The sequence below is a fragment of the Somniosus microcephalus genome, unplaced genomic scaffold (assembly GCF_052327205.1).
Source record: "Somniosus microcephalus isolate GS21.2 unplaced genomic scaffold, FLI_Smic_1.0 unresolved_chr7, whole genome shotgun sequence".
Lineage (NCBI taxonomy): Eukaryota > Metazoa > Chordata > Chondrichthyes > Squaliformes > Somniosidae > Somniosus > Somniosus microcephalus.
The window spans coordinates 12,383,072-12,404,822 of NW_028225185.1; the positions used below are offsets into that span (position 1 = coordinate 12,383,072).

The following is a 21,751-nucleotide window of genomic DNA, read 5'->3' on the forward strand; positions in this document are numbered from 1 at the left end:
CTCCGACAGTGCGGCGCGCCCTCAGTACCGCCCCTCCGACAGTGCGGCGCTCCCTCAGTACCGCCCCTCCGACAGTGCGGCGCTCCCTCAGTACCGCCCCTCCGACGGTGCGGCGCTCCCTCAGTACCGCCCCTCCGACGGTGCGGCGCTCCCTCAGTACCGCCCCTCCGACGGTGCGGCGCTCCCTCAGTACCGCCCCTCCGACGGTGCGGCGCTCCCTCAGTACCGCCCCTCCGACGGTGCGGAGCTCCCTCAGTACCGCCCCTCCGACGGTGCGGCGCTCCCTCAGTACCGTCCCTCCGACAGTGCGGCGCTCCCTCAGTACTGCACTAGGAGTGTCAGCCTAGCTTTATGTGCTCAAGTCCCATGGAGTTGGGACTTGAACCCACGACCTTCTGACTCAGAGGCGAGTGTGCTACCTACTGACACTGAGTGTGAGAGAGTGATGCGTTGTCTTGTGTAAAAATGTGTCATTAATGAGTTTTCCTTCGTGTTTTCCTTCATGTGTTTCCCACCATTAACTTTCCACACAATTCCCCGTAAAATGATGGTCGTAATCCAGTCTCCAGCCATTTGGGAGAAATTGCTACTTGGCCCTAAACAGGCAATACAACATGGCTGATTACCTGACCATGGTAAAGGATAGCAAACTGAGAAAAACCTTGACAATGTACAGACTTAGTGAACATAGCCTGGCGATCGAAAAAGGTAGACACAGGCAGACCCGGCTACCAAGAGAGGACAGGATATGCTCTCACTGCAGTCAGGGAGTGGTGGAGACAGAGATGCACTTCCTCACAGCTTGTAGAAAATATCAGGGCATAAGGGAGAATTTCTACCCAAAATTCACAAAAATATGCCCGGAATTCAGAAATTTGAATGACGACCAAAAACTCCCATACCTACTAGGGGAAGAGAGAAATTGTGTAACCTTAGCGGCACACTATGTTACAGCTTGCCATAAACAGAGGGACAACCACTAAATATAAGAAAAGAGTATATACAAATTATATGAATGTATATTTATACACTCAGGGATATATCTGTTTATACACTGTATGGATAGATCTGTATTTTTGTGTTCAACCATGAATGTTTTTCGATGCTTTGGCAACATAAGATGTACCTTGTCATGCCAATAAAGCGATTTGAATTGAATTGAATTGAGTGACTGACCCCCATAGAATCCTCAGTTATTACGGGAGTTGATGTCTTCAGGAGTGGAGAATGATATGAGGTGATAAAAGAATTTTAAAAAATAGTATCCCGCACTTGGTTACCATAGTGCTCGTGCAGGAAGGCAATGGCGAGCAGTCGAGAAATGTACAGTTGAAGAGAAGGTTTCTTGTCTTTCTTGGGTCCAGAGGCTGACCTCTCATTTATTCACATTAATTTCCATTTGCCATAGTTTGGCCCACTCATTCTTTGCTAATCCTCTCTTGTGTGGAACCTTATCGCATGCCTTCTGGAAGTACGTATAGATAACATCCATAGATGCTCCCTTACCCATGTTGTCTGTCTCTCTCTCTCTCTGTCTCTCTCTCTCTCTGTCTCTCTCTCTCTCTGTCTGTCTCTCTCTCTCTCTGTCTCTCTCTCTCTGTCTCTCTCTCTCTGTCTGTCTCTCTCTCTGTCTCTCTCTCTCTCTCTGTCTCTCTCTCTCTCTCTCTGTCTCTCTCTCTCTGTCTCTCTCTCTCTCTGTCTCTCTCTCTCTCTGTCTGTCTCTCTCTCTGTCTCTCTCGCTCTGTCTCTCTGTCTCTCTCTCTGTCTCCCTGTCTCTCTCTCGGCCTCTCTCTCGGTCTCTCTCTCGGTCTCTCTCTCTCTGTCTCTCTCTCTGCCTCTCTCTCTCTGTCTCTCTCTCCCTCTCTCTCTCCCTCTCTCTCTCTCTCTCTCTCTCTCTCCCTCTCCAATTCCAATTCCAATTCAAATGCTTTATTGGCATGAAAGTTTACAGAGAACCATATTGCCAAAGCTTACATAGCAAAAAGGTACAGTTTTCCAACATTCTGTAGGTGTCAATCGATTTGACATTTGTTGGGTACATACAATATTACTTTTAAACAATATTAATTTTAAACAGTCTTTGTACTTCATTTGGTACGTTCAATATTAATTTTAAACAGTCCTCAGGTTGTGACATGTTGTTACATATTTGGCCCCAAGGTATGGTCTGTCTCCTTCTCCTAGGACTAATCTCAATTTTGACAGGTCATCCAATTCCTTGAAATCTGGGGTTGTTTGGCTTAGCTTGTTGAATAATATGTTTCTTGATGTGTTGAATTTTTCGCATTTTAGGAGGAAATGCATTTCTGTTTCAACCTCGCCGGCCAGACATTGATCGCATATTCTATTCTCTCTAGGCTGCCAGGATTTCTTGTATCTGCCTTTTTCAATTTCCAGTTGGTGGTCGCTTAGTCTGTACCTGGTGAGGGTCTGTCTCTGTTTTGTGTCTCTGATGGTCGTGAGGTAGTCTGCCAGTTTATAATCTCTTTTTAGGGCCCGGTAACATTCTAATCTGCTTTGGCTTTCGGTTATTTTGTTCCAATGTTCCAGGTAGGTTTCTTTGCATTGTTTAATGATTTGGTTCACTCGGATTGGTGTTTGGACGGCTGTGTTGGTCTGGGGCTGGTCAGGGTCCGGCTGACTACTTAGTTTCAGTAGCAGCTGACTCAGGGGACTCTTTTCTGGGTTTAGCTCTTGGGTCTGAAAGGCTTTGAAATGAAGGGTGTCTGGGGAGCTAGATTTGAGGTGATTTAGGAAGTTTAGTGCTCGTTTTTGGATGTTTATTATCAGTGGGTATCTGCCTAGTTCGGCTCTGCATGCATTTGTTGGCGTTTTTCTTTGGGTGCGAAGGATGCTTCGGCAGAATTCTGCATGTAGGGCTTCTATTGTGTGTTTTTCCCATTTAGTGTAGCTTTGGTGATTTAGCGGGCCCCATACTTCACTACCGTACAGTGCAATGGGCAGGATTATGCTGTCAAATATTTTGAGCCAGATTTTGATTGGGATTTGGATGTTGTAGAATTTTCTTTTTATTGCATATAGGGCTCTTCGGGCTTTTTCTTTTAGTGCATTCACTGCTATGCTGAAGCTCCCTGATGCTGTAATAGTTAGACCAAGGTAGGTGTAGCTCATAGTGTGTCCTATAGTGGTATCACTGAGGGTAAACTGGTATTTGTTTTCCTGACATCTGGGTCTTTTTTGAAAAATCATGATGTTGGTTTTCTTTAGATTTACTGTTAGAGCCCAATTTTGGCAGTATTTGTCGAGTAGGTCTAGTTGTTGCTGTAATCCCTGTTCTGTGGGAGACAGCAGAACCAGGTCGTCCGCATAGAACAGGGACTTCACTTCTCCATCCAGGAGACGGAGACCTGGTGACTCGCTTTGCTCCAGCATGTCTGCTAATTCATTTACGTATATGTTGAACAGGGTCGGGCTCTCTCTCTCTCTCCCTCTGTCTCTCTCTCTCCCTCTGTCTCTCTCTCCCTCTGTCTCTCTCTCCCTCTGTCTCTCTCTCCCTCTGTCTCTGTCTCTCTCTCTTTCTGTCTCTCTCTCTCTCTCTGTCTCTCTCTCTGTCTCTCTCTCTGTCTCTCTCTATGTCTCTCTCTATGTCTCTCTCTCTCTCTCTGTCTCTCTCTATGTCTCTCTCTCTCTCTCTCTCTCTCTCTATGTCTCTCTCTCTATCTCTCTCTCTTTCTCTATGTCTCTCTCTGTCTCTCTCTCTCACTGTCTCTCTTTCTCTCTCTGTCTCTCTCTCTCTCTGCCTCTCTGTCTCTCGTGCTCTACCCCTAATGGCAGGCTCTAGTTGCTTCCCCACAAACCACCAAACTGTTGGCGGCAGAGGACCGTAGAAACCTTACGCCGGGCACCAATGGTGCAAAGGTTCGTAAATAAGTCACTTGCGGTCCTTGGCGTTTCACAGCAGGTTAATGATTAATTGGTCGGGTACTGTACAAAGTTTAACTCACTATCTTTTCCACTCCTTACCCGCCAGTTGATTAAGTGAGGCTGTAATTTCGATGCGAGCACACGTTTAGAAGTTTGTGTGCGCTCAGCTGGCGAAACTGCGCGGCACTGAACCTGCGTCGAGTTCGCTGTCTGTACTGTACTGCTTCAGTAAGCCCGAGTTAGATTGATATCCTGGTGGAAACTACGGACGTTGGGTGAGGGCAGGATTTGGCAGTGCTCTGACCGCCTAGCCTGTATGGTGTAAGAGCCTACATCATTCAGTCAACACCCCATTCAGTCAGACATTCTCAGGCAGTACTTGTATTCTGAGGGGAATGGCAGCATTGTCTTCATCGCAGAGTAACTTACCTTTTTATATGTTGGTAGAAGACTTGAAAATTGGCATTGAAGTATTCCACAGACCTATTTTAACAACGGTAATTGTATGTTTCTATAATGGAAATAGCTAGAAATACTTGGAATTCTGTGCTTGGTTTTTTATATTCGTTCCCGGGATCTGGGCGTCGCTGGCAAGGCCAGCATTAATCGCCCTTGAGAAGGTGGTGGTGAGCCGCTGCAGTCCCGTGTGGTGAAGGTGCTCCCACAGCGCTGTTAGGGAGGGAGTTCCAGGATTTTGACCCAGTGACGATGAAGGAACGGCCCCGATATATCTCCAAGTCAGGATGGTGTGTGTGACTCGGAGGGGAACTTGGAGGTGGTGGTGTTCCCATGCGCCTGCTGCCCTTGTCCTTCTAGGTGGAAGAGGTGGCGGGTCTGGGAGGTGCTGCCGAAGAAGCCTTGGCGAGTTGCTGCAGTGCATCTTGTAGATGGTACACACTGCAGCCACGGTGCGCCGGTGGTGGAGGGAGTGAATGTTTAAGGTGGTGGATGGGGTGCCGATCAAGCGGGCTGCTTTGTCCTGGATAGTGTCGATTGGACATGTCTGTATTTCTGTTGCGCTAACCACGCTATTAACTGCCTTGTTTTGTTTCAGAAGCAACTGCGAGCCTGAATATACAAAGACTGCAAATGGAGGAGCACGTCGAGCAAAACGCAGCGGACAAGCAGGCCCCTTTGGACTACGGGGTCCAAATCCGATTCATAAACGACCTCCAGGACACCCACAAGCCCAAGAAAGCCAAGAAGAATGTGGCCAAGTCTGGGTCCTATGGGGTTGTGGTCAGAGTCCAGGGGATTTCTGGCCAGCCGTTTGTGGTGTTGAATAACAGCGATGGAGTGCCAGCGGCGCCGGGAGCACCAGCTAGAGCTGATTACCTTAAAGGCAGTATCCCCGAAAAGGACAGCGCTCCGCCGCAGAGAATGCCGAGCGCCAAAGCAGCCGAGTTCGACGTGCCCGAGAACCCTTACGGAGACGCCGCCTCGATCCCGCAGCGTGCTCACAGCGACTCCCAGTACAGTACCTCCGACGAGGAAACGGGATCCAAGCATTACGTGAAGATTTACGACTCAAAGAAACGCGCGCAGCATGTCAAAAGCGCCGGCCCGCACGGGAGCGACGAGGGCCACACGTCGCTGCCTCGTCGCAGGTCCGCGCACCGCGAGGAGCAGCTGAGGAAGTCTCGCTCTCAGGGATCGCTGCTCAGCCTCGACGAAGTGCCGGTTTCCAGCGAATCTGGCCGGAGCTACCAATTTCTGCCCCAGGAAAGGGCAGACCGTCGGACCCAAAGCCCGGCTACCTCAACGAGCAGTGACCGATCAGCCAGCAGTGCCAGAGGGACAAGCCTGGGGTACTCTCATTCCAAGCACCTGGACAAACCTCGGTCTAACGCCGTTCTGTCCAATTCCAAACCAGTTGCCAAAGCCTTGTCCGTCACCGACGTTTCATTGCAGTCTAACGACCTCAACGCTATAGACACCAAGCCCCTTTCTTCTGTGGACACCCTAATCAGCAAATTTGACGGGCAAGGCAGGCAACCGAGAGGCAGGACGGCGAGGCGCAATCGGATTTCGGCCGACGACCAGAGGCGGTCGCAGAGCCTCGACAACAGGGCGCCCCGTCATCCGCGCGACAGGCCGGAATCGGGGAGAGAAGCCGGGCCCGACGGGGCGTTTGAGGCGGCCGCCAGCCAAAAGCCCTTCCGCTCCAGCGACAAAATGGACGTCGGGAAGGACACCCCGTCTGGCTGGACCCCCGAAGTCAAGCCTTCGGCGGTTGCGAAGGAATCTTTCTCTCGGGCCCAGCCCGCGTCTCAACCCTGCGGCGCAGGTAACGGGTACGCCGCCGGGTTTCCGAGCAGACCTGCCAAGGAACCGGAGCGCCTTCCTACTTTCAGTGCGTCCAGCCTCCCCAGAAAATGGAACCAGAACCAAACGGAAATGGAGCCGGTGGTGGAGCGGAGTCAAAAGGCTGCGGTCTTCACCGAACGAGCCATCCAGGTAAAATACTCTACTGATCGCCAGATTTAGGTTTGGGAATAGAGTGTTTGACATGAATCAGTCATTCATGAAAGAAAGACTTATGAAATAATACTGGGCGGCCTGCGGGTGGCGCTGTCCAGGGAGAGTATAAATACTCGGGCACGGGCCCAGCTTGCGCAGGACATTCTTTAACAGGAACTAGTGAAGGACACAGCTAGACCTCCATGTTGTAAAACAGTTGATTAAAGCTTTGTTTAACGCTTAGACCAAGTACCTAGTAGTTTTCTTACGTCTGTGTTGATCATGTTACCAAGAAGGGAATTGAACCCTGTTTACAGGAGGCATGAACACTTTATACTTGTGAATCCCAGTCCTTTGAACCATATGCTACCATATTGTGGAGAACATGTGCACCCAGGGACAGACACCATTGCTACTTATTTCAATGCATTCACAGTGATAGAAACATAGAAGATAGGAGCAGGAGTAGGCCATTCGGCCCCTCGAGCCTGCTCCGCCATTCAATGAGGTCATGGCTGATCATCCAAATTCAGTACCTGTCCCTGCCTTCTCCCCATATCCCTTGATCCCTTTAGCCTTAAGAAATATATCCAACTCTTTTTTGAATATATTTAATGAACTGGCCTCCACCGCCCTCTGCGGCAGAGAATTCCACAGGTTCACCACTCTCTGGGTGAAGAAATTCCTCCTCATCTCAGTCCTAAATGGCTTACCCCTTATCCTTAGACTGTGACCCCTAGTTCTGGACTCCCCCGCCATTGGGAACATCCTTCCTGCATCTAGTCTGTCCAGACCTGACAGAATTTTATAGGTTTCGATGAGATCCCCTCTCAATCTTCTAAACTCCAGTGAGTATAAGCCCAATCGACACAATTTCTCCTCATACGTCATTCCTGCCATCCCAGGTATCAGTCTGGTGAATCTTCGCTGGACTCCCTCCATGACAAGAACATCCTTCCTCAGATAAGGTGACCAAAACTGCACACAATACTCAAGGTGCGGTCTCACCAAGGCCCTGTACAACTGCAGCAAGACATCCTTGTTCCTGTACTCGAACCCTCTCACTACGAAGGCCAACATACCATTTGCCGCCTTAACCGCCTGCTGCACCTGCATGCTTACCTTCAGCGACTGGTGCACAAGGACACCCAGGTCTCGTTGCACTTCCCCTTCTCCCAATCTATTGCCATTCAAATAATAATCTGCCTTCCTGTTTTTGCCACCAAAGTGGATAACCTCACATTGATCCACATTATAGTGCATTTGCCATGTTTCTGCCCAATCACCCAACCTGTCCAAATCGTACTGGAGTTTCACGACATCCTCTTCACAGCTTACCCTCCCACCCAGCTTTGTGTCATCTGCAAATTTGGAGATATTACATCCAATTCCCTCGTCCAGATCATTAATATATATTGTGAACAGCTGGCTGTTTCTAGCACTGATGCTGAATACCACCGCTATCCTGTCCGAGGACCGCTCTGGAGAACCTGCAACACGTTATGCTGTGCACTAACGGGACACAGGTCTGTGCCTGCGATTTCGCCCCCCCCCCACCCCCCCACACACGCATCCTGTTTTCAGTCCTGCCACTTGGAGTTGCCAAGCGGAGGCCGTGCATTTCCCCACGGGGGTTGAGAGGGACGTTGACAAAGCATTTTGTCACCCCCCCCCCCATCCGCCACCTTAAACATTCACTCCCTCCACCACCAGCGTACCGTGGCTGCAGTGTGGACCGTCTACAAGATGCACTGCAGCAACTCGCCAAGGCTTCTTCGGCAGCACCTCCCAAACCCGCGACCTCTTCCCCCTAGAAGGACAAGGGCAGCAGGCGCGTGGGAACACCACCACCTCCAAGTTCCCCTCCAAGTCACACACCATCCTGACTTGGAAATATATTGGCCGTTCCTTCATCGTCGCTGGGTCAAAATCCTGGAACTCCCTCCCCAACAGCGCTGTGGGAGCACCTTCACCACACGGGACTGCAGTGGCTCAAGAAGGCGGCTCACCACCACCTTCTCAAGGGGCAGTTAGGGGCTGGGCAATAAATGCCGGCCTTGCCAGCGACGCCCGCATCCCATGAATGAATTTTTAAAAAAAGAAAATTTTAGACCAGTGCCTTTATTTAACAAGTTAATGGATAACCGTCATTCCTAATAACATTCTCCTGGCTTCTTTTGTTGTAGAGGTCGTTCCACTAGCCACTACAAAGAAAGACTTGCATTTATATAACGCTTTTCACAACCTTTACAGCCAACGAAGTACTCTTCAAGTGTGGTCACTGTTGTAATGTGGGAAACGCAGCAGCCAAGTTGCGCACAGCAAGCTCATAGAAACATAGAAGATAGGAGCAGGAGTAGGCCATTCGGCCCCTCAAGCCTGCTCCGCCATTCAATGCGATCATGGCTGATCATCCAAATTCAGTACCCTGTCCCTGCTTTCTCCCCATATCCCTTGATCCCCTTAGCCTTAAGAGCTCCCACTAAGAGCAATGAGATAATGACAGGATAATCTGTGTTTGTGATGTTGGTTGAGTGATAAATATTGGCCCCAGGACACCGGGGAGAACTCCCCCCTGCTCCTCTTCGATAACAGTGCCATGAGAGGGCAGAAGGGGTTTAGGTTTAGCATGTCCGAAAGACGGTACCTCCGACAGTGGGAGTGTCAGCCTAGATTTTTGTGCTCAAGTCTCTGGGGCAGGACTCGAACCCACAACCTTCTGACTTGGAGGCGAAGGTGCTACCCACTGAGCTGGCACTTATACAGGGCCACAAAAGGCCCGCTCTTCCCAGGGCGTATTATTAAGTACTACTAGTGCATAATCTGCAATTTGGTTACAACTTTCCAGCCTGGTTTTTGTTGGCGTTTAACCCATCGCTGTACAGTTGTCTTCATAAAGTTAATGTTTTACTCTTTATTTGCTCCCTTCATTCTAACTTTGACCATGTCGCTTGAGGTCAGACGTCCCAGTCAGCTTTGTTGCCCTTTCACATGTCACGTTGCTTCAATTGGACAGCAGCATTCCTCCTCCTTCTTCTTAGGCAGTCCCTCGGAACTGAGGATGACTTGCTTCCACATTAAAAATGAGTTCTCAGGTGGCTGATGAGTCCAATGCGGGACCTACAGTCTCTGTCACAGGTGGGGCAGACAGTGGTTGAAGGGGCGGGTGGGTGGGGTGCTTGGGTTGACGTGCGCTCCTTGCGTTGCCTGCGCTTGGCTTCCGCTTGCTCTCGGCGAAGAGACTCGAGGTGTTCGGCGCCTTCCCGGATGCTTCTCCTCCACTTTGTGCGGTCTTGGGCCAGGGATTCCCAGGTGTCAGTGGGGGATGTTACACTTTTTCAAGGAGGCTTTGAGGGTGTCCTTGAAGCGTTTCCTCTGCCCACCTGGGGCGCCCTTGCCGTGCCGGAGCTCCGAGTAGAGCGCTTGTTTTGGGAGTCTCATATCGGGCATGCGGACAATGTGACCCGTCCATCGGAGCTGATCGAGCGTGGTCAGAGCTTCAATGCTGGGGATGTTGGCATGAGCAAGAACACTGACGTTGGTGCGCCTATCCTGCCAATGGATTTGCAGGATCTTGCGGAGGCAGCATTGGTGGTACCTCTCCAGTGCTTTGAGGTGCCTGCTGTACATGGTCCATGTCTCTGAGGCATACAGCAGGGCGGGCATCACTGCTGCTCTGTAGACCATGAGCTTAGTGCTGGGTTTGAGGTCCTGGTCTTCAAACACTCTTCCTCAGGTGACCGAAGGCTGCACTGGCACACTGAAGGCGGTGTTGGACTTCGTCATCGACGTCTGCCCTTGCTGACAGTAGGCTCCCGAGGTATGGAAAGTGGTCCACGTTGTCCAAGGCCTTGTCGTGGACTTTGATAATCGGGGGGGGGAAGTACTGTGTGGCGGGGGCAGGTTGGTAGAGGACTTTTGTCTTACGGGCGTTTAGCAGCATTCCACGTTCCTATACAAAAACAAAATGCTGCGGATGCTGGGAATCGGAAATAACAACAGAAAACGCAGGAAAACTCTCAGCAGGTCAGGCGGTATCTGCGGAGAGAGAGAAACCGAGTTAACGTTTCAGGTCGATGACCCTTCGTCAGAACTGGAAAAAGTTAAGAGATGTAACGGGTTTTAAGCAAGTGTAGGGGCAGGGAGAGGGGGAGGAAAGAACAAAAGGGAAGGTCTGTGATGGGGTGGACGGCAGGAGAGATTAAGTGACAAAAGGAATGATGATGTGAGGCAAAAGGAGATGGCAACGGGACAAGTAAAGAAACAAAAGAGTTTGAGAGCGATGTAGTCCAATCTGAAACTAAGGTCTTCATTCTAAACAGAGGAAACTACAAGGGTATGAGGGACAAGTTGGCCATGGTAGATTGGGAGACTACACGAAAAGGTACGAAGGTGGACATACAATGACTAACATTCAAGGAAATAATGCATAATTTGCAACTAACATATATTCCTCTAGGGCATTAAAAACCCAAAAGGAAAAGCGATCCAACCATGGCTAACAAAAGAAATTAAAGCTGTTATTAAGTCAAAGGAGGAAGCTTATAAAGTTGCCAGAAAAAGCGGTCAGCCTGAGGATTGGGATCTTTTTAGAAATCAGCAAAGGGGGACCAAGAAATTGATAAAGAAAGGGAAAATGGAATAGGAGCACAAACTAGCGAAAAATATAAAAACGGATTGTAAACGCTTCTATAGGTATGTGAAAAGGAAAAGACTGGTGAAGGTAAATGTAGGTCCTTTACAGTCAGAGACGGGAGAATTTATAATGGGGAATGAGGAAATGGCAGAGAAATTAAATAAATACTTTGTTTCTGTCTTCACGGAGGAAGACACAAAAAACCTCCCAGAAATACGAGAAAACCAAGGGTGTGGTGAGAATGAGGAACTTAAAGAAATGATCATTAGTAAAAAAACAGTACTAGCAAAATTAATGGGACTAAAAGTCGATAAATCCCAAGGACCGGATGACCTATATCCTAGGGTTTTGAAAGAGGTGGCCATTGGGATAGTGGACGCATTGGTTGTCATCTTCCAAAATTCTACAGATTCTGGAACGGTTCCTGCAGATTGGAGGATAGCAAATGTAACCCCGCTATTTAAGAAAGGAGGGAGAGAGAAAGCGGGGAACTACAGACCTGTTAGCCTCACATCAGTAGTTGGGAAAATACTGGAATCTATTATAAAGGATGCAATAACTGGGCACTTAGAAACTAATAGTAAGATTGGGCAGAGTCAACATGGATTTATGAAAGGGAAATCCTGTTTGACAAACCTATTGGGAGTTCTTTGAGGATGTAACTAGTGGAGTAGACAAAGCGGAACCGGTAGATGTGGTGTATCTGGATTTTCAGAAGGTCTTCGATAAGGTCCCACACAAGAGGTTGGTGAACAAAATTAGGGCACATGCAATTGGGGGTAATATACTAGCATGGATTGAGAATTGGTTAACAGACAGAAAACAGAGAGTAGGGATAAACGGGTCTTTTTCAGGATGACAGGCTGTGACTAGTGGGGTACTGCAAGGATCAGTGCTTGGGCCCCAGCTATTCACAATCTATATCTATGATTTGGATGAGGGGACTAAATGTAACATTTCCAAATTTGCTGATGACACAAAGCTAGGTGGCATTGTCAGTTGTGAAGAGGCTTCAAGGGGATCTCGACAGGCTCAGTGAGTGGGCGAGAAAATGGCAGATGGACTATAATGTGGATAAATGTGAAGTTATCCACTTTGGTAGAAAAAACAGAAAGGCAGAGTATTTCCTAAATGGTGAAAGAGTGGGGAATGCAGATGCTCAAAGGGACCTGGGTGTCCTTGTACACGAGTCACTGAAAGTGAATGTGCAGGTGCAGCAAGCCATTAGGAAGGCAAATGGTATGCTGGCCTTCATTACAAGAGGATTTGAGTACAGGAGTAAAGAAGTCTTACTCCAATTATATAGGGCCTTGGTGAGACCGCACCTGGAGCACTGTGTACAATTTTGGTCTCCTTACCTAAGGAAGGATATACTTGCCATAGAGGGAGTGCAACAAAGGTTCACGAGATTGATTCCTGGGATGGCGGGACTGTCGTATGAGAAGAGATCGAGTAAACTAGGCCTGTATTCTCTTGAATTCAGAAGAATGAGAGGGGATCTCATTGAAGCATACAAAATTATTACAGGCTTGATAGGGTGGATGCTGGGGAGAATGTTTCCCTTGGCTGGGGAGTCTAGAACCAGGGGGCTACAGCCTCAGGATAAAGGGGTAGGCCATTCAGGACTGAGATGAGAAGAAATTTCTTCACTCAGAGGGTGGTGAATCTTTGGAATTCTCTACCCCAGAGGGCTGTGGAGGCTCAGTCATTGGGTATATTCAAAACAGAAGTCGATAGATTTCTGACTAGTAAGGGCATCAAGGGATATGGCAATAGGGCCGGTGAATGGAGTTGAGGCAGAAGATCAGCCGTGATCTCATTGAATGGCGGAGCAGGCTCGAGGGGCCGAATGGCCGACTCCTGCTCCCATTTCTTATGTTAAGTTCTTATAAAAGATGGGTCTCGAAGAGGGTCACTCATCACTTTTGTCTTTGAATCTCTCCTGCCTTCCACACTATCACAGACCTTGTCTTTTGGTCTTTCCTCCCTCTTTCCCTGCCTCTGCACTTGCTTAAATAAACCTGTTATATCTTTAACTTTTTCGGTTCTGACGGCCTGAAAGGTTAACTCTGTTTCTTTCTCTCTCTCTCTCTCTCTCTCCACGGATGCTGCCTGGCCTGCTGAGCTTTGCCAGCGTAATTCTGGGTTTTTTATTCCACATTTCTCTAGCTGCCCAGGATTTCTACTGCTGGCACACTAGAGGTTAAATGAGGACATGCAGAAAGCAGGGCTACGGGGAGAGGGCGGAGGGTGGGGGAGTGGGACTAGCTGAAGTGCTCTTGGAGAGAGCCGGCACGGGCTCGACGGGCCGAATGGCAGCCTCCTCCTGCGCTGTAACCACACTATGAAGTGGCTAACCAGCTGCTTTGACGCTGGAATTCAACATCTGGTTTCCCGAACAGCCCCGCAAAGCTCGAGTCTGTACACCAGTCGCACTCTGGTGGAATCGGCCAGAGTCTGATTGTAGGCTTCCTCCCCTTGGCTTGTGGCCCTTTCTGGCACATCATCCTGCTCTGTATTCCCCGGGGCCTCCACTCGCAGGCTGCCCAAGCGTCTAGGAGCATCACCTCTTGTGATTGAACATCAGAAGCAATTTGGTGAATTTATGTGTAGCGAGCAGTTGTAGAATCACGGAATAGTGCCGCACAGCAGGAGTCCGTTCGGCCCATCGAGCCTGCGCCGGCTCTTACGAAGAGCAATCCAGTTAGTCCCGCTCTCCACCGCTCTTTCCCCATATCCCTGCAATTTTTTTTTCTCCCAAGTATTTATCCAATTCCCCTTTGAAGGCGACTGTTGAATCTGTATCCACCGCCCCATCGGGCAGCGCATTCCAAATCCTGACCACTCCTCGCGTGAAAAAAGCTTTTCCTCCTGTCGCCTCTGCTCGTCAAGGCTGCAGTTCATTTGGTCCTGGTGACTGACATCATGAAGTAAGGAACACGGCTCTATATATTTTTTATTTAAACTGTGGATTTGGCGAAATAAAAACGACTTGGGTGTAACCTTGTAAAAGGAAATGATGTGGAGGAGTCGGAGGAAAGTTAACTGAGTGTGGGGCTTCCCCCGCTGTTGCTCAGTTTGCTACCTCATGGTGAACTTAGCCACAAAGTCCAACAGGCTCCCAGGTTCAATCCCTTTTGGATGTGACGTTAAACCGAGGCCCCGTCTGCGCTCTCGCGTGGACGTAAAAGATCTCACGGCCACTATTGGAAGAAGAGCAGGGGGATGGTTTAAAAAGGCATATGGGATACTTGCCTTCATTAGCCGAGGCATAGAATATAAGAGCAGGGAGGTTATGACGGAGCTGTACAAAACGCTAGTTAGGCCACAGCTGGAATACTGTGTGCAGTTCTGGTCGCTACACTATAGGAGGGATGTGATTGCATTGGAGAGGGTGCAGAGGAGATTCACCAGGATGTTACCTGGGCTGGAGCGCTTCAGCTATGAAGAGAGACTGGACAGGCTGGGGTTGTTTTCCTTAGAGCAGAGAAGGCTGAGGGGGGACCTGATTGAGGTGTTCAAAATCATGAGGGGCATAGATAGGGTAGATAGAAAGTAACTTTTCCCCTTAGTAGAGGGGACAATAACCAGGGGGCATAGTTTCAAGGTAAGGGGCAGGAGGTTTAGAGGGGATTTGAGGAAAAACTTTTTCACCCAGAGGGTGGTTGGAATCTGGAACTCACTGCCTGAAAGGGTGGTAGAGGCAGGAACCCTCACAACATTCAAGAAGCATTTAGATGAGCACTTGAAACGCCATAGCATACAAGGCTACGGACCAAGTGCTGGAAAATGGGATTAGAATAGATGGGGCTTGATGGCCGGCGTGGACACGATGGGCCGAAGGGCCTCTTTCTGTGCTGTATAACTCTGACTCTGAGTTCTCCCCTGTGTCCTGGGGCCAATATTTATCACTAAAAACAGACGATCTGGTCATTTATCACATTGCTGTCTGTGGGAGCTTGCTGTGCGCAGATTGGCTGCCGCGTTTCCAACATTACAACAGCGACTGCACTTCAAAAAAAAAGTACTTCACTGGCTGGGAAGTGATTTGGGACGTCCCGAGAGCGTGAACGGCGCTGTAGAAATGCGAGTCTATCTTTCTTCGTGAAGTTGTGGGGCGGTGTCGTGCAGCCGTGATCAGAGATTCGGCGAGGAGAGGTAACCTCCCACCCAATGCAGTGACGCACGCCGTCATTGCCTCGCCGCACTGGTCAACATTAATCTCGGTTCGCTCTCCAGATTATTTTGTTGGCGCTAGGTCATGGTGCATTTTTCCATTTCAGACACCGTGTCAGCCTCGGGTATTCCCCGATCAGGTGCAGCACTACAGGAAACTTTCTGTTATCCGGCACCGACGTGTTGCCGGTTCATCAACAATGCCGGATAACCGAAAGCTATAGTAAAAGATACGAGAGCTGAGAGCTCCGTATAAAGCAACAAATCCTGTTGCTTAGCAACAGGTTCAGAACAATGGCCACAAGTTCCAAGTGTCTCTGTAGCTTAGCAACAGCTGCAGCCACACCCTTGCACACCAACAGATCGAGGAAGGCAAGTAATATGAAGTATGAACCTACTCCTGAATTTTGCCGGTTAACCGAGATTTCCGGTTATTTAGGTGCCGGTAAATCGAAAGTTTCCTGTAGTTAGATGCGGAATAAAAAATAATTTAGCGTGACCCATCCTCAGGCTCTATTGCACCAGTGTGATATTCCTAGATCCCGTGGTGTCTGAGTGAATTAATGGCCCATTATTTACCTGCGATTAAACTTAATTGGCCGTGAACCTTTCTTTTTTTGGGGGGACCGGTGATGAGATTGTTTGCCCTCTCTCTCCACGTAATTTTGCATTGCTGCCGGATGAAATCACAGCAGCACAAGATTTAGTTACCAAGGATTATCCGTAAATGTTTTCTGCCGTTGAAGGTGGATGTTCCCAGGGATATGGATGACTTATCCATTACATGCTCGCCAACCATTCGAGGATTAGGTCATATTTGAAATCTCGTAGGATTACTGTTTGGCATCTTATTCCATATATAAGTTAAGGTCAGAAGCAAACTCCAATCCAACTGCAATACAATGTTTCCAAAGTTACTTGCTGCTTTGCTTGAAGGGCCCCACCCCTTCCCGGAGTTACTCAAATTATCCTTGCAGGCAGCCTTTTAGATAAATTTTCAACCCCGCACTCCCCCCCCCCCCCCCCCCCCCACCCAACTCCCACCACCAACTTTTTTCAAGGTCACTGACTCTAGCTGGGTTGTGGTTCCACTAGCTCTGACGGCCCGCTGATACCTCACTACTTTTCATGTGTCTCAGGCCGTGGCTCGGTGGGTAGCGCGCTCTCTCTCTCTCTCTCTCGCCTCTGAGTCAGTAGGTTGTGGGTTCAAGTCCCACTCTAGAGACTTGAGCACAAAAATGTAGGCCGACACTCCCAGTGTCAGTACTGAGGGAGCGCTGCACTATCTGAGGTGCCGTTTTTCAGATGAGACGTTAAACCGAGGCCCTGTCTGCCCTCTCAGGTGGACGTAAAAGATCCCACGGCCACTATTGGAAGAAGAGCAGGGGGAAGTTCTCCCCGTTGTCCTGGGGCCAATATTTATCCCTCAACCAACATCACTAAAAACAGATGATCTGGTCATTATCACATTGCTGTTTGTGGGAGCTTGCTGTGTGCAAATTGGTTGCCGCGTTTCCCACATTACAAGTGACTACACTGGCTGTAAAGTGGTCTGGTGGCTGTGAAAGGGCGCTATAGAAATTTCTTTGTGGGCAATGAATGTTGGCAGGCTGTTCAGCTATGGGGGGCATCGCAACTGAGCCAACCCAGTCCTTATGCACATGCCTGTAATTTCCAGCTGGGGCTGATTGGATAAGTGTTCATAAATAGAAACCTGCCTATGTGTCTCTTATCCCCCCCCCCCCCCCCCCCCCGCAGTCCAGGGGTGCTAGGGCACAGTCACAATGAAAAAGAAAAAAAAAGACTTTTATTTATATAGCGCCTTTCACGACCACCGGACGTCTCCAAGTGCTTTATAGCCAGAATGAAGAAATTTTGAAGTGGAGTCACTGTTGTAATGTAGCTATTAACGGCCTGGTTTGAGATCAGTTAACTGGCCACACACTGGAAAATACTTTATTATCCAGAGGAAATTAATTTCTAAATGAACTAAAATGTACCTTTTCTTTAATGAGAGGATTTTTCTCTCTCTTTCTCTGATGTTTTACCGCCTATTTCACTTCTATCCCCACCTCGCCGACGAGCTCACTGCTGTTAATTAGTAGTTCAGTAAAGCATGATGGATGTATGAAGTTTTCAGTGTCCATTTGAACTGAAAACACCCAGGAGCACAATTATACATTTATCCTTCTGAACTTCACTTGTATCTGGAGTGACCACTTATAGGTCTAGATTGATTCCTGGGATGAGAGAGTTGTCCTACGATGAGAGATTGAGTAGAATGGGCCGATACTCTCTGGAGTTTAGAAGAATGAGAGGTGATCTCATTGAAACATACAAGATTCTGAGGGGGATTGACAGGGTAGATGCTGAGAGGTTGTTTCCCCCTGGCTGGAGAGTCTAGAACCAGGGGTCACAGTCTCAGGATAAGGGGTCGGCCATTTAGGACTGAGATGAGGAGGAATTTCTTCACTCAGAGGGTGGTGAATCTTTGGAATTCTCTGCCCCAGAGGGCTGTGGATGCTCAGTCATTGAGTATATTCAAGGCTGAGGTCGAGAGATTATTGGACTCTCGGGGGATATGGGGATAGGGCAGGAAAGTGGAGTTGAGGTCGAAGATCAGCCATGATTATTGAATGGTGGAGCAGGCTCGAGGGGCCGTGTGGCCTACTCCTAATTCTTAAGTTCTTTATAGGTGCATAACGCAAGGGTGAGGTACTAGTGGTGACCGGTCTGTCACTAGTGACTGGGGGACTGTTTGAGGAGGTGAATCAAGAATATTGCACAAGAAGCATTGCCGAGAACACCAAGTGTTGGTTTAAACATCATCATTTTCCTCTATAGTGTATTGGTACTCAACATTGTAGTGACGACACCAACTTCTTGCCTATGGTAAAAGCGGGATGTTTTAAAAAATATCTTTTCTGGATGTGGGCGTCGTTGGCAGGGCTGGCATTTATTGCCCGTCCCTCATTGCCCTGGAGAAGGTGGCGCTGAGCCGCCTCCTTGAATACAACTGAGTGGCTCGCTAGGCCGTTTCAGAGGGCAGTTAAGAGCCAACCACATTGCTGTGGGTCACGAGTCACATATACCCGGCCAGACCGGGTAAAGACAGCAGATTTCCTTCCCTAAAGGGCATTAGTGATCCAGACGAGGGTTTTTTTTTACGACAATCCGGTAGTTTCATGGTCACCGTTACTGATACTGGCTTTTTAATTCCAGATTTATTTAAATAATTGAATTTAAGTTCCCCAGCTGTCGTGGTGAGATTCGAACTCGCGTCTCCGGATCATTAGGCCAGGCCTAATGTAACCCGAATTAAACGTGAAGTGCTTGGTGTCGACTTGTTGCTAATCTGCACCTGACCGGAGCTAAAAATTGCTTTTGTGTGCTCCAATCAGATATAATGTGTATAAATAATATTATTTCAAGAATTTGAGGGGCCTGTGTTAGTCACAGAGTGGTTGATAAACAGGAGTGATTTCTATATCGTTTTTTTTTTCTTTGTGGTTATATTCACCGATTTGTACAGTTCACTACTTTTCAGAAGTTTTGTGGTTCAATTTGTGGAAATGTCCCGCATGGGTGAATCCACGCAGGCTTTATTGCCTTAAGTACCTATTTGTGTTGCATTGTGTTGGCAGCTAAAATCCACTCCTGACCTGTTGAAGGACCAGCAAGAACTCTCGCCTGCCAGCGAGGAGCTTACAAAACAGTTAATCTTCAAGATGCTGAAGGAAGGGTGAGTGGCCAACACCAGACCTACCGGGAAAGGATGAACAGGCTGGGGTTCTTTTCTCTTGAAAGGAGAAGGTGACCTAATCGAGGTCTTTAAAATTATGGAAGGTTTTGATAGAGTAGACACAGCGAGAATGTCTCTACTTGTGGAGGAGACCAAGACTAGAGGCCATCAATGTAAGATAGTCACTGATAAATCTAATGGGGCATAGAAACATCGACGATAGGAGCAGGAGTAGGCCATTCGGCCCCTCGAGCCTGCTCCGCCATTTAATGAGATCATGGCTGATCATCCAAATTCAGTACCCTGTCTCTGCTTTCTCCCCATATCCCTTGATCCCTTTAGCCTTGAGAAATATATCTAACTCCTTCTTGAATATATTTAATGAATTGGCCTCAACTGCCTTCTGTGGCAGAGAATTCCACAGGTTCACCACTCTCTGGGTGAAGAAATTCCTCCTCATCTCAGTCCTAAATGGCTTACCCCTTATTCTTAGACTGTGACCCCTGGTTCTGAACTCCCCCACCATCGGGAACATCCTTCCTGCATCTAGTCTGTCTAGTCCTGTTAGAATTTTATAAGTTTCAATGAGATCCCCTCTCATTCTTCTAAACTCTAGCTTCCAAATTCAGGAGAAACTTCTTTACCCAGAGAGTGGTTAGAATGTAGAACTTGCTACCACAGGGATGCATTTAAGGGGAAGCTAGATAAGTACAAGGGAGAAAGGAATACAGACAGAAGGCTATGCTGTGAGTGGTCCCAGCGGATTGGAAGGTAGCAAATGCACCCCTGCTATTCAAGAAAGAAGGGTGAGTGAAAACGGGGAACTACAGGCCAGTTAGCCTGACATCAGTCGTCGGGGGGAAAATGCTGGAATCTATTCTTAAGGAAGTGGGGGGGTAACAGGGCACTTAGAAAATCATAATATGATTAGGCCGAGTCAACGTGGTTTTAGGAAAGGCAAATCGTGTGTAATGAAATCTGTTTGTCGTGCCTGTATTCGTTTTGCACTCATGTATATTACCCTCCCCCACACGGTGTATAGTTTCACTTCCTCTTTCCTGACTAACCTGGAAGGTTCCAGGTCTTGGCTCTTGGCTCCGCCCCTGACTTCTCTTACTTAAAGATCTCAGGATCTGTATGACTCGTTCCTGTGAGCCAGTCGGTGTGTTGAGATGTTAGCTCTGATCTTAGTGATTAAAAGCCAACTTGTTAAAGTCTATAACTTCTAGTTTTGTGGTTATTGAAGGCACATCATCGTGTTTTACAAATGTATTCGTTTTTTCAGGATGTAACTAGCAGGGTAGATAAAGGGGAACCAGTGGATGTACTATATTTGGATTTCCAAAAGGCATTTGATAAGGTGCCACATAAAAGGTTGCGACGCAAGATGAGGGCTTATGGGGTTGGGGATAATACAGTAGCACGGATAGAGGATTCGTTAACGGACAGAAAACAGAGTAGGGTCATTGGTGGGCTGTAGCTAGTGGGGTGCCACAAGGATCAGTGCTTGGGCCTCAGCTATTCACAATCTATAGTAATGACTTAGATGAAGGGACCGAGTGCAGTGTATCCAAGTTTGCTGATGAAACAAAGTGGGAAAGTAAGCTGTGAGGAGGACGCAAATAGTCTGCAAAGGGATATAGACAGGTTAAGTGAGTGGGCAATAAGGTGGCAGATGGAGTATAAAGTAGGGAACTGTGAGGTTATTCAATTTGGTAGGAAGAATAGAAAAACAGAATATTTTTTAAATGGTGAGGAACTATTCAATGTTGTTCAGGGAGACTTGGGTGTCCTCCTACAGGAAACACAAAGTTAGCATGCAGGTACAGCAAGCAGTTGGGAAGGCAAATGGTATGTTGGCCTTTATTGCAAAGGGGGTTGGAGTACCAGAGTAAGGAAGCCTTGCTACAATTGTACAGGGCCTTGGTGAGACCACACCTGGAGTACTGTGCACAGTTCTGGTCTCCTTATTGGAGAAAGGATACACTCGCCTTGGAGGCGGTGCAGCGAAGGTTCACTAGATTGATTCCTGGGATGAGAGGGCTGTCCTATGAGGAGAGATTGAGTAGAATAGGCCGATACTCTCTGGAGTTTAGAAGAATGAGAGGTGATCTCATTGAAACATATAAGATTCTGAGGGGGATTGACAGGGTAGATGCTGCGAGGCTGTTTCCCCCCTGGCTGGAGAGTCTAGAACCAGGGGTCACAGTCTCAGGATACGGGGTCGGCCATTTAAGGACTGAGATGAGGAGGAATTTCTTCACTCCGAGGGCGGTGAATCTTTGGAATTCTCTACCCCAGAGGGCTGTGGAGGCTCAGTCGTTGAGTATATTCAAGGCTGAGAGCGAGAGATTTTTGGACTCTCGGGGAATCAAGGGATCGGGCGGGAAAGTGGAGTTGAGGTTGAAGATCAGCCACGATCTTATTGAATGGCCGGAGCAGGCTCGAGGGGCTGAATGGCCGACTCCTGCTCCTCATTCTTCTGTTCTTATCGGAGGAGTGGAGCATAAACGCCGGCATGGACTGGCTGGGCCGAATGGCCTGTTTCCGTGCTATATATTCTATGTAATTTAAACACTCTGATTATATTTTCCGTCCCTCTCCTCCTCCCATGGTTCTGACTCTCTCAATTCCAGGCACTCGCGTCTCCCCTCCTGTTACCCCCCCCCCCCCCCCAAAGCAACCTTCGCTCAAGCGCCTACACTTCAGGCGTGCACCTGCACTCGGGGTAGATTTTCAATTCGCTACCGGGCATTATACGGGCACTGTGGCCTGGCCGTTCGTTCTAGGGAACCGCCTGACTTCCTGTTCCATTGGTTTCTATCGCGGGAGGGCGGCCGACTGACCCGCCA

The 21,751-nt window shown here is 48.5% G+C and overlaps 1 protein-coding gene across 3 annotated transcripts in view; it reads left to right on the forward strand.

The window, feature by feature from the left end:
• cgna (cingulin a) overlaps positions 1-21,751 on the forward strand; it is a 141,354-nt gene that overhangs the window by 27,129 nt on the left and 92,474 nt on the right. For 2 of the 3 annotated variants that reach the window (XM_085978658.1, XM_085978659.1), the window contains exons 2-3: positions 4,940-6,342; positions 18,802-18,899. In XM_085978658.1, the coding sequence (XP_085834784.1) occupies positions 4,975-6,342; positions 18,802-18,899 (1,466 nt within the window). In that variant the 5' untranslated portion in view covers positions 4,940-4,974. Of the gene's footprint in view, positions 1-3,972; positions 4,383-4,939; positions 6,343-18,801; positions 18,900-21,751 lie in introns of those variants that run through there. The other variant, XM_085978656.1, reaches the window with a different exon arrangement.